The sequence below is a fragment of the Rattus norvegicus genome, chromosome 3, assembly GCF_036323735.1.
Source record: "Rattus norvegicus strain BN/NHsdMcwi chromosome 3, GRCr8, whole genome shotgun sequence".
In the NCBI taxonomy this organism is placed as follows: domain Eukaryota; kingdom Metazoa; phylum Chordata; class Mammalia; order Rodentia; family Muridae; genus Rattus; species Rattus norvegicus.
The window spans coordinates 142,348,004-142,364,325 of NC_086021.1; the positions used below are offsets into that span (position 1 = coordinate 142,348,004).

General features: G+C 39.5%; 1 protein-coding gene across 1 annotated transcript in view; it reads right to left on the bottom strand.

Moving 5' to 3' along the window:
* Tmx4 (thioredoxin-related transmembrane protein 4) overlaps nucleotides 1–4,412 on the bottom strand; it is a 43,390-nt gene extending 38,978 nt beyond the window's left edge. The window contains exon 1 of the mRNA NM_001100529.1: nucleotides 4,105–4,412. Coding sequence (NP_001093999.1) covers nucleotides 4,105–4,274 — 170 coding nt within the window. The 5' untranslated portion in view covers nucleotides 4,275–4,412. The remainder of the gene's footprint in view (nucleotides 1–4,104) is intronic.
* Between the last annotated feature and the right edge of the window lie 11,910 nt (nucleotides 4,413–16,322).

Genomic DNA, 16,322 nt, shown 5'->3' on the forward strand with positions numbered 1-16,322 from the left:
GACCAGGTGTGGATTTCTGTAGTGGCCTCTACCTGCTGCTAAAGGAAGTTCCGTTTCGACAAGGGTGAGAGCTACACTATCTGTACACATAGCAATAAGGATTTCTGAATGCAGTTAAAAATTATACTGTCTTAGGAAATGGCGGTGACAGACTTTCCTCCAGAATCTATAATCTCACCAATCAAGGGTAATTGGCTAGGTTGACAATACTAGGCATGAGTCCCTTCCTACTGGAGTGGACCTTAAGTCCCATTAGACTAAGTATTAGTTACTCTCAAAATATTAGTGCTACTACTGTAACCTTTGGGCTATCTTGGCAGGTTAGTTATTGTTGTATTCTTGTATTTTTATAGCTGGGTAGGACCTTGCACAGCACCTTCAGAAACTAGGAGGGCTACTGCTCAGAGGAAGGAGGCTTGCAGGTAAGCTCCAGGTCTATTCTTCCCAACCCTGTGTCTGAAGTACGTGGTGCCTTCAGCAGCCTAGTCTTACCTTAACGTCCTGGGAGACAACCAAGGGCAAAGGCAACTGCCTAACATTTAATCCTCTGTGTAAAGAATAAAACCTGTAGCTGTAGGAAAACTCTCACACCTGCTTGAGTGAGGAAACAGTATGTCCCAGGCAAGATGAATCTCCAAAGGCAATGACTGTTTCATTGCCTGTACTTAGAACAGAGACTAGCAGGACTGAGCCACCAAAAAAAAATTATAACATCAATAAACAAATGGAAGATGACACATAGATGCTATGTGAATGGTATTTTTGAAAAGACTCAGTAAAGAAATAAGTTGTGTTACTTTTTCATTCATTTACTCAAAAACATTGAGCACTTGCTGTTTAAAGGAAGGCTCTAGCGTTAAACGGGGAAGAGAGAAATTTTATCCTCTATATAAAGTTTGTAGTATAGTAGAAAAATAAAACAAAATATTTAATATGAAGGCATACAGCCAGATTTATACTTACCAGACATGGTTAGAGCCATGCTAGAAACACAAGGCATTATAAAAAGGGGGTTTCCTGTAGGGAAGGTAGGCACTTATTCAAATGGTAAGAAGCATCGACATAAATACAGAAAGGATAGCATCAGAAGGTGTTTAAGGATAGCAACCAATTATAGTCAGAGAGAAGAAATGGGAACTAACATTATGAAATAAAACAGAAAAAATAAATGAGAAGAAAGAGTACACAACAAACCCCTAACAAGAAAGAAGTTCAAGTAGTAATGAAGACATTTTGCAGCTTTGTAAAAATGTTTCAAAATAAATAGAATGAATTATCACAAATTCATTTTAACTGGTATTTCTCAAACAGAATAATTTTCAAAACTGAAAATTCAAGCCCAAGCACAAATATTGATTCCTTAAAATACAAAGAAAATTTCATTAATTAAATTTTGTAATAGTTTTTCATGTATGCTAAGGTTTAAGAGCAAATGATTAATACCAATATAGACAGGAACCGTGTCACAGAGCTTTGTATGACTCAATATAAAAAAGAAGATTTCCAAAGAGTGATAGTGTTTGAACAAATGAAGAACAATCATTTTAAATGATGTCAAATTTTTACCAATATGATCTCAAAGCTTTCTAACTAATTTCTTTACAGAAAACAAATACGTTTTACTGCAGTCCTAATAATCTCAAAATATAAGACCAGACCATATGAAAAATGCACTGACTTGAAAGGTCATCTAAGTATGTACATGAATATTTGTGTGTGTGTGTTTGTGTGTGTGTGTACATGTGTGCATGTTTGTATGTGATTGTACATATACATGAATGTGTGTGCATGTCTGTGTGTGGGCCAAAGGTCAATGCTGGGTGTCTTCCTTAATTGCTCTCCACCTTATTTTAGTGAGACAGGGTCTTTCACTGAGCCTGCAGCTCACCTGTATAATAGACTACTTAACAAACAAGCATCAGAGATTCTCCTACTTCCAGCACCCCAGTGTCAGAATTATAGACATGGTTCTTGCTTCTACATAGTCCTTGGGGAGATGAACTCAGGTACTCATACTTGTGTGGCTTCTCTCTTATACACATAGTGGAGTAGCTATTTTGGAAGAACACTCCAAAATGTATTTATAGTAGGTCTATAGTGGTTATGAGAATTCAAATAGAAGTTTTGGAGTTTTTCAAAGAATAAGGAATGTCATCCAATAACCTAGGAAAATAGATTGAAAAAAAAAAAGATAGGCACAGTAGCTCTTCTGAACCAGTTTCTGGTATCCAGAGAGAAACCGAATGTAATAGCATAAGTCCTTCCCTTTCCATCCTCACTTCCTGCCTACCAATTCTGAAATATTTTTAAAACAGTGTCTCACTTTTTAAAAAGAGAGAAGAAACAATTTTACATATATATGTGTATATGTTTGTGTGTGTATGTATGTATGTATGTATGTATGTATGTATGTATAAAATGCACCTAGACACATGGCAAGTCCCAGGAAGGGATATGATTATCTAGACTGGAGCATTTTAAACAATAAAATAGGAACCATCCAGGAGTTGTTAGCTAGTACTAAATTAGAAGCTTACAGGGACTTATAATCATCTCAGTTTTATTGTTCTTATTTCTTTTCCTTAAACAGCAAAAAAAGAAAATTCAAAAAGGAACCACTAAGGAGTTAACAGCGTTAGATCTGAGGAGGCCTTTCTACTGCGACTGTTTTTACACTTCACATAAAAACACTCAGTATAACTAGAAAACCATCTAGAAAAACAGCTGAGTAAGGACCTTTGAAATGATAGTAATTATTATAGAAATAGCTGACAAAAGCTGTTTCTCAGTGTTCTGAAATATTGCACACTGGCAGTGCTAACATAAAGCTTACTGTCTTTAACTCTAGCACTCAAGAGGCAGTGGCAGGCTGATTTCTGTAACTTGGAGGGCACTCAGGTCTACACAGCCAGCTCCAGTTCAGCCAGAAATACATAGTGATACCATATCTAAAAAAGAAAAAGATGTTTCTCTCAAATAGGATATGACTCATTTCTATCCAAATAGATTATTCATATCCATAGCCTTATAGTTCTACTGGTTTGATAATTTAACAGGAGTATTGCACTGCGAGATCTAGATATCTCCATAGTTTGAGGTGATAAATACCTATTATTTTCTTTAATTTACATAGTTTTTACCATGATCTCAGGCATCTACTTGCAATCTGAACCGAAGAAATCAAAATGTGGCCTTGAATAAATAAAACAAAACAAAACAAAAAACAATTTTGAGAATATCTATATCCTCCACATAAAACTAATTACCAAATGGTAGTGATAAATCTGTATTACCTAAGACAACGAGCTATGGTAATGTGGTCTCATAAATTATGTTTCCAGATATCTTTCATTTTCTCTAGATGTCCATAAGCCTATTAAGCCTTTTCAGACGACTGTCCCCTTCCCTGGTATTAATTTTATATTACAATCAACATAAATCCCTTCCCTTTGTCCTGACAGCTTTACGTAACCTTCAAGCGTGGCACTACGCACCAACCACCACTTATGGACTTCTGTTGTTCAAAAGGGACTATTTGTTCTTGCCCTTTCTTTATGTCATTGGCGCAATCCAATGATGCTACTGACTCAAAAGTCCTACCTCATATAATCTTTTCTTTTTTAAAATTTAGCCACCCATGTTTATGTTTTTGCTCCACAATGACATCTCAAGGTCTTCAGAAGGAAAAGTGGTATTTCACACAAACTGGTCTTCCTTCCCTGCTGCAATGGCTTGTTTCAACACACTTTACCTAGGTGTATGCATCCCTGAATGGCTGCTCCTTTTCTAATATAACCATAGCTTTAAGGATTTATGGTTTTCGTCCCCCCTCCCTTACTCCTCCCCCCTGGTGAACTGTCTCCTCCATTTCTAAAACACTTTTGGCCTAAAGCAAGGATGAAAGCGGCTAAGGATGCAGGGTGTGCTTCTTCATCCGCAGTCTGACAGCGGAAGGGCAGGCAATGTGCGCATGCTCATTGCCAAGGCCGCAGCCGGCCACCGCAGGTGCTGGCAGGCAGGGGCGTCACGGCCCGGTTCTAGGTCAGGTAGGACGCCGGGCACCGCGAGGACGAAGCGACGTGCGGGGCGGGTGGGGACACTCACAATTTCAGCATCCACTCGCCCTCCATCACCAGCGTCCAGTTGGAGGCGGTCATGGGCTGCACACGGCTCTCCTCGGCCGGCAGCGCGGCCTGCTCCAGGCCCTCGGCCTCGGCCGCTGCCGCCGCGAGCCAGGCGGCCAGGAATACCGGGACGCAGAAACCGCCTGTCATGGTGGCGCCTGTGAGATAGCTCGGCTCTCTGAGGGCCGGGAGCAGTGGCTGGGTTTCTCACCCCAAGCAACCGCCTTCACAGAGGTCTGAGGAGAGGCCAACTCGCCTCAGCGTCGCGCTCCCAGCCACGCCTGCCGCGCCTCCCTCAGCCTCTTATCTGCCCGCCCGGCAAGGCCACGCCCAACCACCCTGGCCACGCCCCCAACGCACTGCGGGAAGGCGGTTGCCAAAGCAACCGCCTGCAGTTTCCCAAGGCAACGGCCCGCTCTTCCTGCTGACAGTCTAGCTGAAAATATACGGGTGACCCAACGCTGTTTAAGCGGCTCTTGCTGTTTCTCTAAAGGGAAACGTGGCCATTGGCTAAACAAACCCATCCCCCATTTCATGCTAACACAAATATCCCAGAATTGTGGAGTGGATCATGGTGCCTGGAGGAAGGGACAATTTAAAAGCTCTCTGCTCGCACATACTACTGGAGCAGCATTGCCCAAAGAGATAAAACTGGATTAATAATAAAACTAGATAATGCAGTCTTTTTAAAAAATAAACATCTTTAAAAATTTATAAACTTTTAAAAAACGTGTATTAACAAAATGAGTCTGTTCATGACTATCGCTACTTAAAGTCAAATGGACCCCATTTTTCTCCCAGCCTACAATTTTGTTAGACCTAAAATCAGAGTCGTACATGATTTCTGAATCTTTAGAGATACACATTAGGCGAGTCTGTGCCCTGGAACTACCTTAATGTAAGACTCATTACAAGTAGAGGGCCCAGGAGCTTATTTAGGGGTCTAACTTGTAAAATTCAGTGGTGTGGTTAATGTAGCGTGCAAAATGTGGTTTATGTTCCTAGCATAAAACACAGCTATGCAACTCAGAGTGCTTGAGAGTACTTAAGGCCAGCCTCTAGTTAGTAATACAGGAAAGATCAATTTTGCATGCAGAGGTGTTGTCGTCTGGATAAGATGTTATAGTGTGCACATTGAGCCCATAAGGTCAGTAGAAAGCATTTTACTATGATTATAAAAGATTCATAAATAGGAAGCCTATCATTTTCATTAGCATTTTAGCACTTGCGTATGCACACATGCATGCGTGCTCGCACACACAGAGAGAGAGAGAGAGAGAGAGAGAGAGAGAGAGAGAGAAGAAAAAGAGAGAGAGAGGAGGGAGAGGAGGGGGAGAGAGAGAGGGAAAAGAGAGGAGAGAGAGAGAGAGAGAGAGAGAGAGAGAGAGAGAGAGAGAGAGAGAGAGAGAGAAATGCTTCTGCTAAGAATGAGCTTGGGGAGGCTGAAGGGGCAAAGAGCAAGGACAGTGCAAGGTTAGTCAGTGTTGAAGCTAATTGCATCCTTGTCCTGTTACTTGCTTTTGTGTAAATTAGTTGGAAATGAGAAATCAAAGAAAGAAACACGGGAGACACAAGAGAAAGCATTGCTAACACATTTCTCATTTCTAGCAGAAATTGTTTCCAAAACAAAAGGATGCTCAGAGGACTCTGCAAGGATTGTTGGGAGGGGCTTTGCCTCTAGGAAGCACAGATCAAGATAGGGGCATGGTTGCCTGCACCCACGGTGGCATCTAGGACGCCATGCTTCCTAGTCACAAAATTTAGGAGGAAAAAAGAGACTAGCTGTGTTTAAAGACAACTGCTGGTGAAACCTGCTCTGTAAGATAGCTGTGCAGATGACAGAATATAATTTACATGGGAAGACTCAGGAGAGCTGGTCTCTACTTGTAGGCAACAGCACACTATAGCATTGATAAGGCTCTATATTTTCCCCAAAGTCAAAATCATTTAGATGTCGCATGGCCTCCTTCATAATGCAGCTTTGTTTTTGCCCAGTATTCCCATAAGCCCCTGGGCTCCAGGAATAAAAAGCTATGTCCCATTACTGAAGCACACTATATTTCATTTCCTTACCTCTCCATTCTTATTATTACTCTTCTGCCTCCATCACAATGCTCACACTGTACCTCTAACAGCCCTGGCAGAATGAAGTTGGTAATTCAAAGCCAATAGCTCTTCTGTTTATCTACACCATTCCTCGGTCCTATGCAACAATGACCCTTCCTTATCACTCCACTGTCTCCTCTCCAAAGGCATCTAAGAACTGTCCAAGATTATGGAGTTATTTTGTGTCTCCTTTACTGTGGATTCCAATCTGTCAGCAGTGCTAGGCATAGGCAGTTTCTGGCATGGCTCTGAAGGACACTGGATTCCTGACATTCAGAATTGTGTGTCTTTCCTCTTGAGTGTGAGTTGGGCTAGTGACTCAGTCCTAAATCATAAAATGCAACTGAAGTTAGGGATTAGTTCTTTCCCAGTAAGATCACAAAAGCCCAGGGATTCTCTTCCTTACTTGTTTAGATACCATGTTTAGGGGCAACAAAGAGAGACCTCAAACCAACATCTCACAAGGAACAGAGGCCACACTGTACAATAGCCTGCTGGGAACTAAACCTCAAAAACAGCCATGTAAATGACCACGATGTGGACCCTTCCCCAATTCTTGTGAGAGGGCACAGCCTGATTAGTGATCCAGAGCCTTAAGACGAAGATCAGGTGGGTTCCGTATGTAAGAAACTGAGATATTCAATGTAATTTCAATTTACCCAGATTTGGAATAAATTGTAACACATGTCATTTCCTTCAGTTTGCAGGCACTGTCTGACTAGGTTGGTTCTATAACAGGCCTTGCAGAACAGAAAGGAAGATACTCAAAGAGCCTCTGTTTGTCTCTCAATGGGACTATCTGATTATTGAAACAATGGACCCCCGAGGAGAAAGGGGGATTTCCCCAGGAATTTCAGGATGGGAAAGGAAAAGGCATCAGCAGGGGGGACCTTGTCTTCCTGAAAGAGATTTGACACAGTTCTTATAATTTGTCAAACCTCCTTACAGATTGCAACTGAACTCTAAAAAATGATGGGTTGATGATGAGAAGGTCAACACCTTGATGAGGACCAGTTAGAAGTGTGTGTCCTTGGCCTTCTATATAAAGTTTGATCTTACTTTAGGACCCCCAAAAAGGCTTAAGGGTTTCATTGGGTCTCTTTGTCCCTTGTCCCAATCTTGGAATGTGTGTGTGTGTGTGTGTGTGTGTGTGTGTGTATTCTCTCTTTCTACCAGTCCAAAGAGGGGTATGTGCTTTGGCATATACTTTGTCATCCCTTTAAGTCAGTCAAGCCAATGTGACTAGTTCCCATTAAAGAGTTGTAATAGGAATGTCAATGTATTGATTTCTGACTGATGAATTCTGCTACATGTGTAAGATATCCCAATGCCTATAGTGGTGAATTAGTTAAACTGCTTTTGCTCCCATGCATCCGCCTAAGAGCTCTCTGGATTCATGAATGAAAGGCACACATATGCCAGCTTAATTTTCATATGCCTTTACTAGTTCAATGACTGAGCATTTCTAAATCTCCCTGCAGCCAGCCAACACTCCCCTCCAGTATTCCTGGCTTAACACCTCCTAAATCCATATTTATCTTTGCTTCCCTGGCTCCTTCTGGACTGCCCCCAATCTTTGCTCCCCAAGATGCTTCCTGACAGTCCTTCTGGGGTCTACTTTCCTTCTTGTACCTACATTTTGGTCATTTCTCCCTCCTGTTCCTTCCCAGCATGGTCTGTCCTACCCCTTCTTTTGGCTGCCCTCTCTCTCTCCTCCCTGCACTCTTCCCTGGGAACCTAGAAGTCCCGCCTCCTTCATCCTGCCAGGCATTGTCCATTGACTCTTTATTGATAAATCAAAAACCAATTGGAGACAGGGACCTTCAGCGTTTGTTTGGACATGCTGATTCCTCATTTTGGGGGCCAAATTAAGACAAAGAATTGGAACCAATTTCTAACAAATGCCTCCTTTGCCTGCTATAAGAAATTTCGGAGCAAAGTTCATGACCTGAGAGTCTGTAAGGGAAGTGTGGTGTGAATGAGTGAGCTCCCTTGTGGAGAACAGCTGCCCAGATGGCTTCCTGAAACCTCCATGCGTTTCACATAGGCAAGACACATATTTTAATAATGATAGTTATTTGCATGTTAGCATTTATTTTAGGCTCCATCCAACAGTTACCTAGCAACCACCAGGTACAAGCCTCTCACACGCTCTCTCTGATTCCTCTCCTTTTCTCTGTCCTCTCCTTTCTCTGTTCTCTCTCTCTCTCTCTCTCTCTCTCTCTCTCTCTCTCTTTCTCTCCTCTCTCTCTCTCCTTCTCTGCTCCCTATCTCTCTTTCTCTGCTGCTACTCTCTTCTCATCCCCCTTTCTATGCCCCCAAATAAACTTCATTTTATACTAGACCCATTGTGTGACTGGTAGCTGGGGATGTGCCTCAACGTGAGCCTGCTAAGTCACCCCTCCGGCCACATCATACCATGTTTTACAAAACATATCAATAGTCTATATAACTAAGCTATTGCTCTTTAACTGACCATCCCAGGACTCATTTCTCATATTTCTGGAGGTGGTAGACTGAACTGAGTTGGGGTATTAACCTGTGTTAACATGTATTAACATGGAGTCACAGAATTGGAGGCTGAGCCTACAATTAGTTGAAGTAAATTTCATTTACACTAATTACTGCCACCTGACAGTAATGGTTAGGAGATATGAAGCCTGATCATGCATCTCTTTTCTGTCAAAGGGACTCTACTTGGCTAACTTATGCTTCTTTACTGCATGGAACTTTCAGGGCTTCCCTGTCTCTGTTTTCTACAGCAAGAATTCCCAAAAACAGGCTGAAAATGCATTGCTCCTTAAACCCTTGACCCAGAAGTCTAAGAATATCACGTCTACCAGTGGGGGAAAGAGCACTGAATGCCGACCTAAAACCACAAGGAGATTACACAAGACCCCTTAGTAAGAAGCAGCAAAAGAAATTGCGTCCATCAAAAAGGTCCTGAAGGACAAGATGAGTCAGCTGGTAAAGGAGGAAGCTCGCCTCCAAGCGTGTGTGTGTGTGTGTGTGTGTGTGTGAGATGTATGAATTCACTATCTCCTTTTGATGATTCTCATGGGAGTAGTGTTGGCATTCTCTGTGAATTACAGGGGCGTATTTCCACAGAACACAATGGATACTGACTCTTTGTCCATCTGTAAGCCAGCCCTGCCAGCTGCTATTTTGGGCAAAGAGAACTTGAGAGTGTTCAAGCCTTTGGTTTGACATCATGTATTTAAATACTCAACACTCCACTGAGTTTTTTTAAACTTCTTCAAAAAAAAAAAAGATTCAGACAATATGGTAGTATTTATATGAAGAAATCTGGAAGAATCTGATAACTACCTTTTGGATTCTGAATCTCTTTTCCGTTGAGCAACTGATATGAGGAAACAATCCTCTGAAGAGCTAAACGATGAATGCCATTCGTAGGTGCATTCTTACATGGTTACCAGACAAAGACTTGATATGATGGGCAGCATGAAACTTCCCAATGAGATGAGCAAAGTCACACAGCCCTATATTAATGGAATAGAGCACGCCAACACTATACACTGCTTTTCCTATTGGAGATGATAAAAGTAATACAAGACAATTAAGCTATATTGTAAAATTAGTTTGTAAAGCACAGCACTTAATTATGCAAACAGATGTTTCTAAATGTCTTACAGGAGCAGAGGTTGAAAGGAGAAGTTAAGAAGGACACAGTAGGGGCTGGGGATTTAGCTCAGTGGTAGAGCGCTTACCTAGGAAGTGCAAGGCCCTGGGTTCCGTCCCCAGCTCCGAAAAAAAGAACCAAAAAAAAAAAAAAAAAAAAAAAAAAAAAAGAAAGAAGGACACAGTAACACAGTAATATGTCCTGGACCAGATGACAGGAAATGCCAGGTATGATGGAAATTTACAGAAGTGTACCATGATGAGTGACTAGAAACAAATCATAAAAAAATGAGAAGCCCCAGGTTCACGTTCTAATGAAAAAATGTCAACTTTTCTTCCACCTTAATAAGCAAGCTCAGGAAAAGAAGAGCTTTATATAAAAATATGCAGAAATCAACTCTATCCCTATGCATGGCAAAGACTAATTCAAATATCTAATCTAGACAAATATAGCAGCTGTCATGATTTGAATGAGAATGGCCCCCATAGGCTAATAGGTTTAACTACCTGATAGAACTGTTTGGGCAGGATTAGTGGGTGTGGCCTTGTTGGAAGAGATGTGACATGGGATTAGGCTGTGAGGCTTCAAAAGCCTCACCATTCCCAGTGACTTCTCTCTTTTACTTGCAGATCAAGGTCTGAGCTCCCAACTGTTCCCATGTCCATGCTTTTGTTCTGCTGTCATGGACTCTAAATTTTCAAAACCAGAAGTCCAATTAAATACTTTTATGAGTTACCTTGGCCATGATATTTTATCATGTCAATAGAAGAGTAACAACAACAAAACTATCTTTAATATATAACCTTGTAGGACATAGAGGGAAAAAAAACCCGATAGAATTTTTGCATCTATAGCATAGATGCAAAACCTTCCAAAATAACATCTATATCAAATGCTACATTATTCAAAATTTAACCAAGGTCCTTTTTAATAGAATTGAAAAAGGCTATCTTAAAAGGCAATACTTAGCTGGGCACCATAGCACCCTGATATAATTCCAATACTAAGGTGGGAAGCTTTCAAGTTCAAGACCAGCCAAGTCTCAAACAAACATATAAAATATAAATAAAATGAATATAATAACAATAAACATAATGCTTAAAATTAACTAGATGGGATTTGAAAAGAAGCACTGTGTAGTTCTTGATTCTCATGAATATTAAAATCTACCAAAAAGTTATAAAACAATAATGAGATTTTTGGTATAGAAAATGTTAAATAGACAAATGAATTGGAATAAATATCCAAGATACACAAATTATATAAAGCATATCAATTAAATGTATGCATTAAATATAAAATTTAATCATATGCATATTTATTCAAGCATTTGCCTATGTTAAAGCTATATAACAATAAAGTAGAGATATGTAATGATAATACATACTACCAAAATAATAAATAAATAAGTAGATAAATAAATAAATAAGAACAAATCTCAGATGATAAACTCATAGGGATAATTTCAAGTCATGACAAACAGACCTCGGAACTAGGAGAGCCATAGGGAAGCTAGACAACACACACTGTTTCAACCCTAAGTTTTTTCTCTTTCAGTTCAGACTTTCTCCATAACCAAGTAAGGTTAAAGAAATAAGCCACACCACAAACAGCCTTTTCCTAATCCACAGGAACACATGCCAGTTCAGTTCATTAGTCTTTTAGTCAAAATAAATCTACCTTCCTGAAAAAAAGCACTACTCTTTCATGGAAACTAATAAATAACAAACACAATGATATTCATGAATGACATCATCTCAAATCCATGTGGGAAAATGTATTAACCCACAGTAGTGTTAGGTCAGTATCTGCACCATATATACATATAGATAGACAGATGATAGATAAATGGATGATAGATAGATAGATAGATAGATAGATAGATAGATAGATAGATACTTTCCTAGGTATTGTATGATACACTGAAGACATAAAGGAACTCTAAAGGTTTACTACACAACAAAGAAAAAGTGCAGAACGAAACCCAAGAAGTAGTATAAAAAGCAAGAAAGAAGAATCATAAATCTGAAGATCAGGAACTCCTACACATCATGTAGGGACATAAAGTCCAGCCAAGAGCTGTGAAGCACAAACTCCTGCAGAAGATGGGCAGAGAAAACTGCTGTATACTCTGTGGGCTGAGAAAGCATATCTGAGAGTTGCTAATACTTACTGATTCTCTGGGATTCCTTTTAGGCAGAACCCACTGCTATCAGAACCAGACGCCCTGGTGTAAAATCCTCAGCAATCTCATCACAACAATCTAGGTGCCTGTTCCTTTACTCCATGGTTATGCTCACTGGTAACATAATATTGGGAATCTGTCGTGTGTGTGTGTGTGTGTGTGTGTGTGTGTGTGTGTGTGTGTGTGTGTTTTAAATGAGCATCACCCCAATTTTATTGCCCCAATTCAGCAAGAAGAAGTTGTGGATAGTCATCATCGCCATCTCTCGGGTTTGGGTGTCTGGTTATGGTTACTGTATAAATTACAGATGGGTTGTCATTTTAAGGTATAATTTGGAAATGGTCATAATTTTGAACAGGGAGGAAAGAGAATGGCATTTATTCTTGAACAAAGCATTCATAGGATTCAGTTACATGAAAAGGCAAAAGTAAATGATATGAGCTATTTATGAATAGAATGAAAACATTTAGCATATAAAAATTATTTATGTTTGATACAATAACCACCACATCTTTGATACCAGAGGATACTAGCTGCTTTTTCTAATGCCACAAATTTTATGAGCCATAAATTGTGCACGGGCCTGTGCAAGGCTCTATCAGACAACAGTGGTACAGTTCTCTGTGTGTAATAACATCACATTAAACAATGAGTTTAAAATGTCCGAAAAACAGTGTCCTCAGAGAGAGGTGCTATGTAGGATACCGAGGTTGTTGGCAGGCTTTAGTCTCCGTGTTCAGTGTCTTGGAGCAGTTCACAATGACAACACAACATGGAAAATGTATCAGCTTCAGACTATGTGGATATACTTAAGAAGCAGATGAAAGGGGGTGCAGAGAATATTTGGGGTGGAGAAATAACATAAAATGATTGGGTAAGAAGCACAGCATTTACCTCCAACCAACAATGCCGATGGACAAGGAAGTTAATCATGTTCCTTATGAACCATCCTTGTTTGTCTTTCAACATTTGAAGGTTAGGAACTCATGGCCTCTATTCACACAACACATTTATGTAGGATTTATTTTTACCAAAGAGAAGAAGTTAAACACACCAAGTACATCGTCCACCCATTGAGTGTACCATTATGCTCCAATACTTTGACACAAGGTGCCTGAAGTAATTCTGATGTGGCTACCAGGTTTTGGTTTTATTTTATACACTTTATTTTAGGACATATTCCTTGATATCAAGTCCAAATATTTCAGGACATACTTAAGACTTCATTTGCCTTACAGTTCAATAAATGTGGAATACAATTGCTTACTGATGAAAACTTTATACTTTGATTTACCATTTTTGTCCCTACAGGAAGCTTCTCTCCCTTTGTTTTAGATATGATTTTGAAATCCACTATCAGGCACCGATAGTAATAGAGACATTCCACGCTGGTAGCCAAGAATCTGAATATTTATTACAATTGGTTATTGATCAAATTAACTCATAAAAGGATAATTGTCTTTCACCTGCTCAAACAAGGAGCAAAAAAAAAAATCCTTAAGTAAACTGTGCACCTTGCACAATCCATATGAATATATTAATAGCACTAAAATTTTGGTAGTAAATCTCATATATTACATAATGTAGAGCTCTGACAAGATTCAGACAAGATTCACAGGGACACTGAGATGACCTGCTGTTCCAACTCCCTGCCTCGGAGGCTGTTTCCAGAAACTCCCTTCTAGAATAGCTTCAGATATAACTGCTGATTGCTAATGGACTGACACAGTTCATTCAGCCTTTCAGACAGATCTAGTCAGGACTTCAATCAAGTCCTGAGCCTTCTAAGCACACAGGGACTAAATAATAGATGCTAAAGCTAGCTTTCTTATGTCTAACCAATTTTTCTAATTTCCCTACCCTGCCCCACCCCTTTAGAAAATGTCATTACCTCAATTCAACAGGAAGAAGTTGTCAATAGTCGTCATCCCCATCTCTTGGTTCTGGGTATCTGGTTATGTTTACTTTATAAATTATAAAAAGGTTGTCATTTTAAGGGATAATTTGGAAATGGTCATAATTTTGAATAGAGAGCAAATAGAATGGGATGAATTACTAAATTTATTCTTGAATAAAGCATCATATACCCATAATCTTACAGTGATAAAAATCTTTATAATTGATGCAACATTGAAGTTATAATTTCTTACATTGGTACAGCATTTATATGGCGATACAGATTTAAGGTTTTCATTGGTATAAATCTTTGTATATTGATACAAAATTTGAAATTAACATTGATCAGCATAATTACATCAGCATTGTTCCTATACAACTCATTTAAGAATACAAGGCTTTGATCCAGTCCATCAATAGCTGCTATTACAAACTATTTATTATGATTAAGTAATAGGGGCCAGATAGTAAATTCATGGTTACATTAGATTCTGGTTTAATTATAATAAAGTGTTTTCAATATTATTCACATAGAAATAGCTAAGAGTAGTCAAGGTATAAGAGTTCAGACATACCTTATATAGTCTTCAAAAACATCAGAAATCCACCGAATTTGACATTTATAATCACTTCATTATTATTTTTGCGAAAAGACATGTCACCTCCTGACAGTGCCCCCTTCATAGTTCAAAGAAGATATTGAATGTCATAACCTCCATATGGAGTTGCTCCAGTTGTGGCAAGGTAGCTACTGGGCAAGAATTTTCCTAATTCATCTACAGACAAAAACTACTGTCCAGGAAAGGACACATGATGAGGGACAGTCGACAGCTTAGCTCTGCCAAGACAGGGTAGGCTAGCCCTGTGCAGTTCCTGCTTCACTGAAGTTCTGTACGATGGCTCTGGACCAGAAGGCTGAAGACAGATGCTCCAACATTCTGAGGAATAAGGGAATAGTCACGTAGTCAGCTCTCTCTGCAAACTACATTTTTGAAGCTCTGTTTTTGAACTTCCTGTATATTCAGATAATATGTAATTCATTCTCAGGTCTCTGATGGGGTTGAAGACTAGTTATAGTCTCATAATTAAAATTAAGTTGTTTAGCATTGAAGAAGATGATATAGATTTGAAATGATAGTTTTCAGATAGTAATGCAAGTTAAAATCAGAACATAATTCAAGTATAGAATTATAAACTCTTTAAGTTAGTATAGATGTTAGAGTAATGTACCTAAATTGCCAAAATGAATGGATTGGACGTTATTAGTGTATATTATACCTTCTAGTTCACATAACTGTTATAACTATGCTTGATGTATATCCGAAAGAAAAGGCCTTTTTAGTGGATGAAAAAGGGCGAGATGTTCTGGACTTCATTTATTCCTTATATTATGTTAATTAGGTTCCCAAATTACAAGAGACTCACACGTCTGGGTATGAGACACTGACAATCCCTGCCCCTGCTGGTTCTAATTAGTAAATAATGTTGCCAGCATCCGATTGCTGGGCTGGGAGGCAGAGGCAGGACTTGAGGTTCCTGGCCAAGGAACCTGAGGAAAGAGGAGATCACCATTGGTGGGAGGAGAAGGTCCCAGCCTGAGAAGTGTAGGACAGAGAGACAGAGACAATACTAAGATGTAAGTGTATGGGGTTGTGGCCCACAAGGGTAGCAGCCAGGGTGGAAAGTAGATTTTAGTAAGACTATCAGAGGAGAGGCTGGTGTGGATGTGCTCAGCCATTGTGTTGTTCAAAGCATATTAAAATAGAAGGCTGTGTGTGTGTGTGTGTGTGTGTGTGTGTGTGTGTGTGTGTGTGTGTATGTGTCTTTCATTCATGGATCCAAGACATTTGCACGGGTAGTGAGGAGCTCATGCACACCCACCGGGAGGGAGTTTAGAGCAGATTAATATTCAACCACTTCAAGTCTTCAGCAAAGAGGTTAATAGAAAGAGAAATACATACCACATATGTAAGAATGAGTTTGACTTGTAAAGAGATAGCCATTTCTCTCTTACCTTCTTTACAATGGCTATGTATACACTCCCATGGCTTTCAAAGTTACACTTTTTAAAGAGGATAAATTTTTTAAGTAATGTTTAAAATGAAGTAGAATGGCATTATGTGGTTTGCGTAATTCTCTTATTTAAAATATTTTCCTTTTGTACATGAAGTTCTTAGGACAAATTATGAAGTACATTATTGAGATTTAAGGAGGAAAATTCATTGTTAACAAGAAAGAACACAAACTTATGAACGTCCTGGCTCTGCATGAGCAGTCTTTTGTTTTTGAGATCATTTGCAACATATCTGAGGGAAATGTGCATTATTTCTGCAAGCAATTTTGATTTCCTAGTGGAGTTGATGTTTTCTTC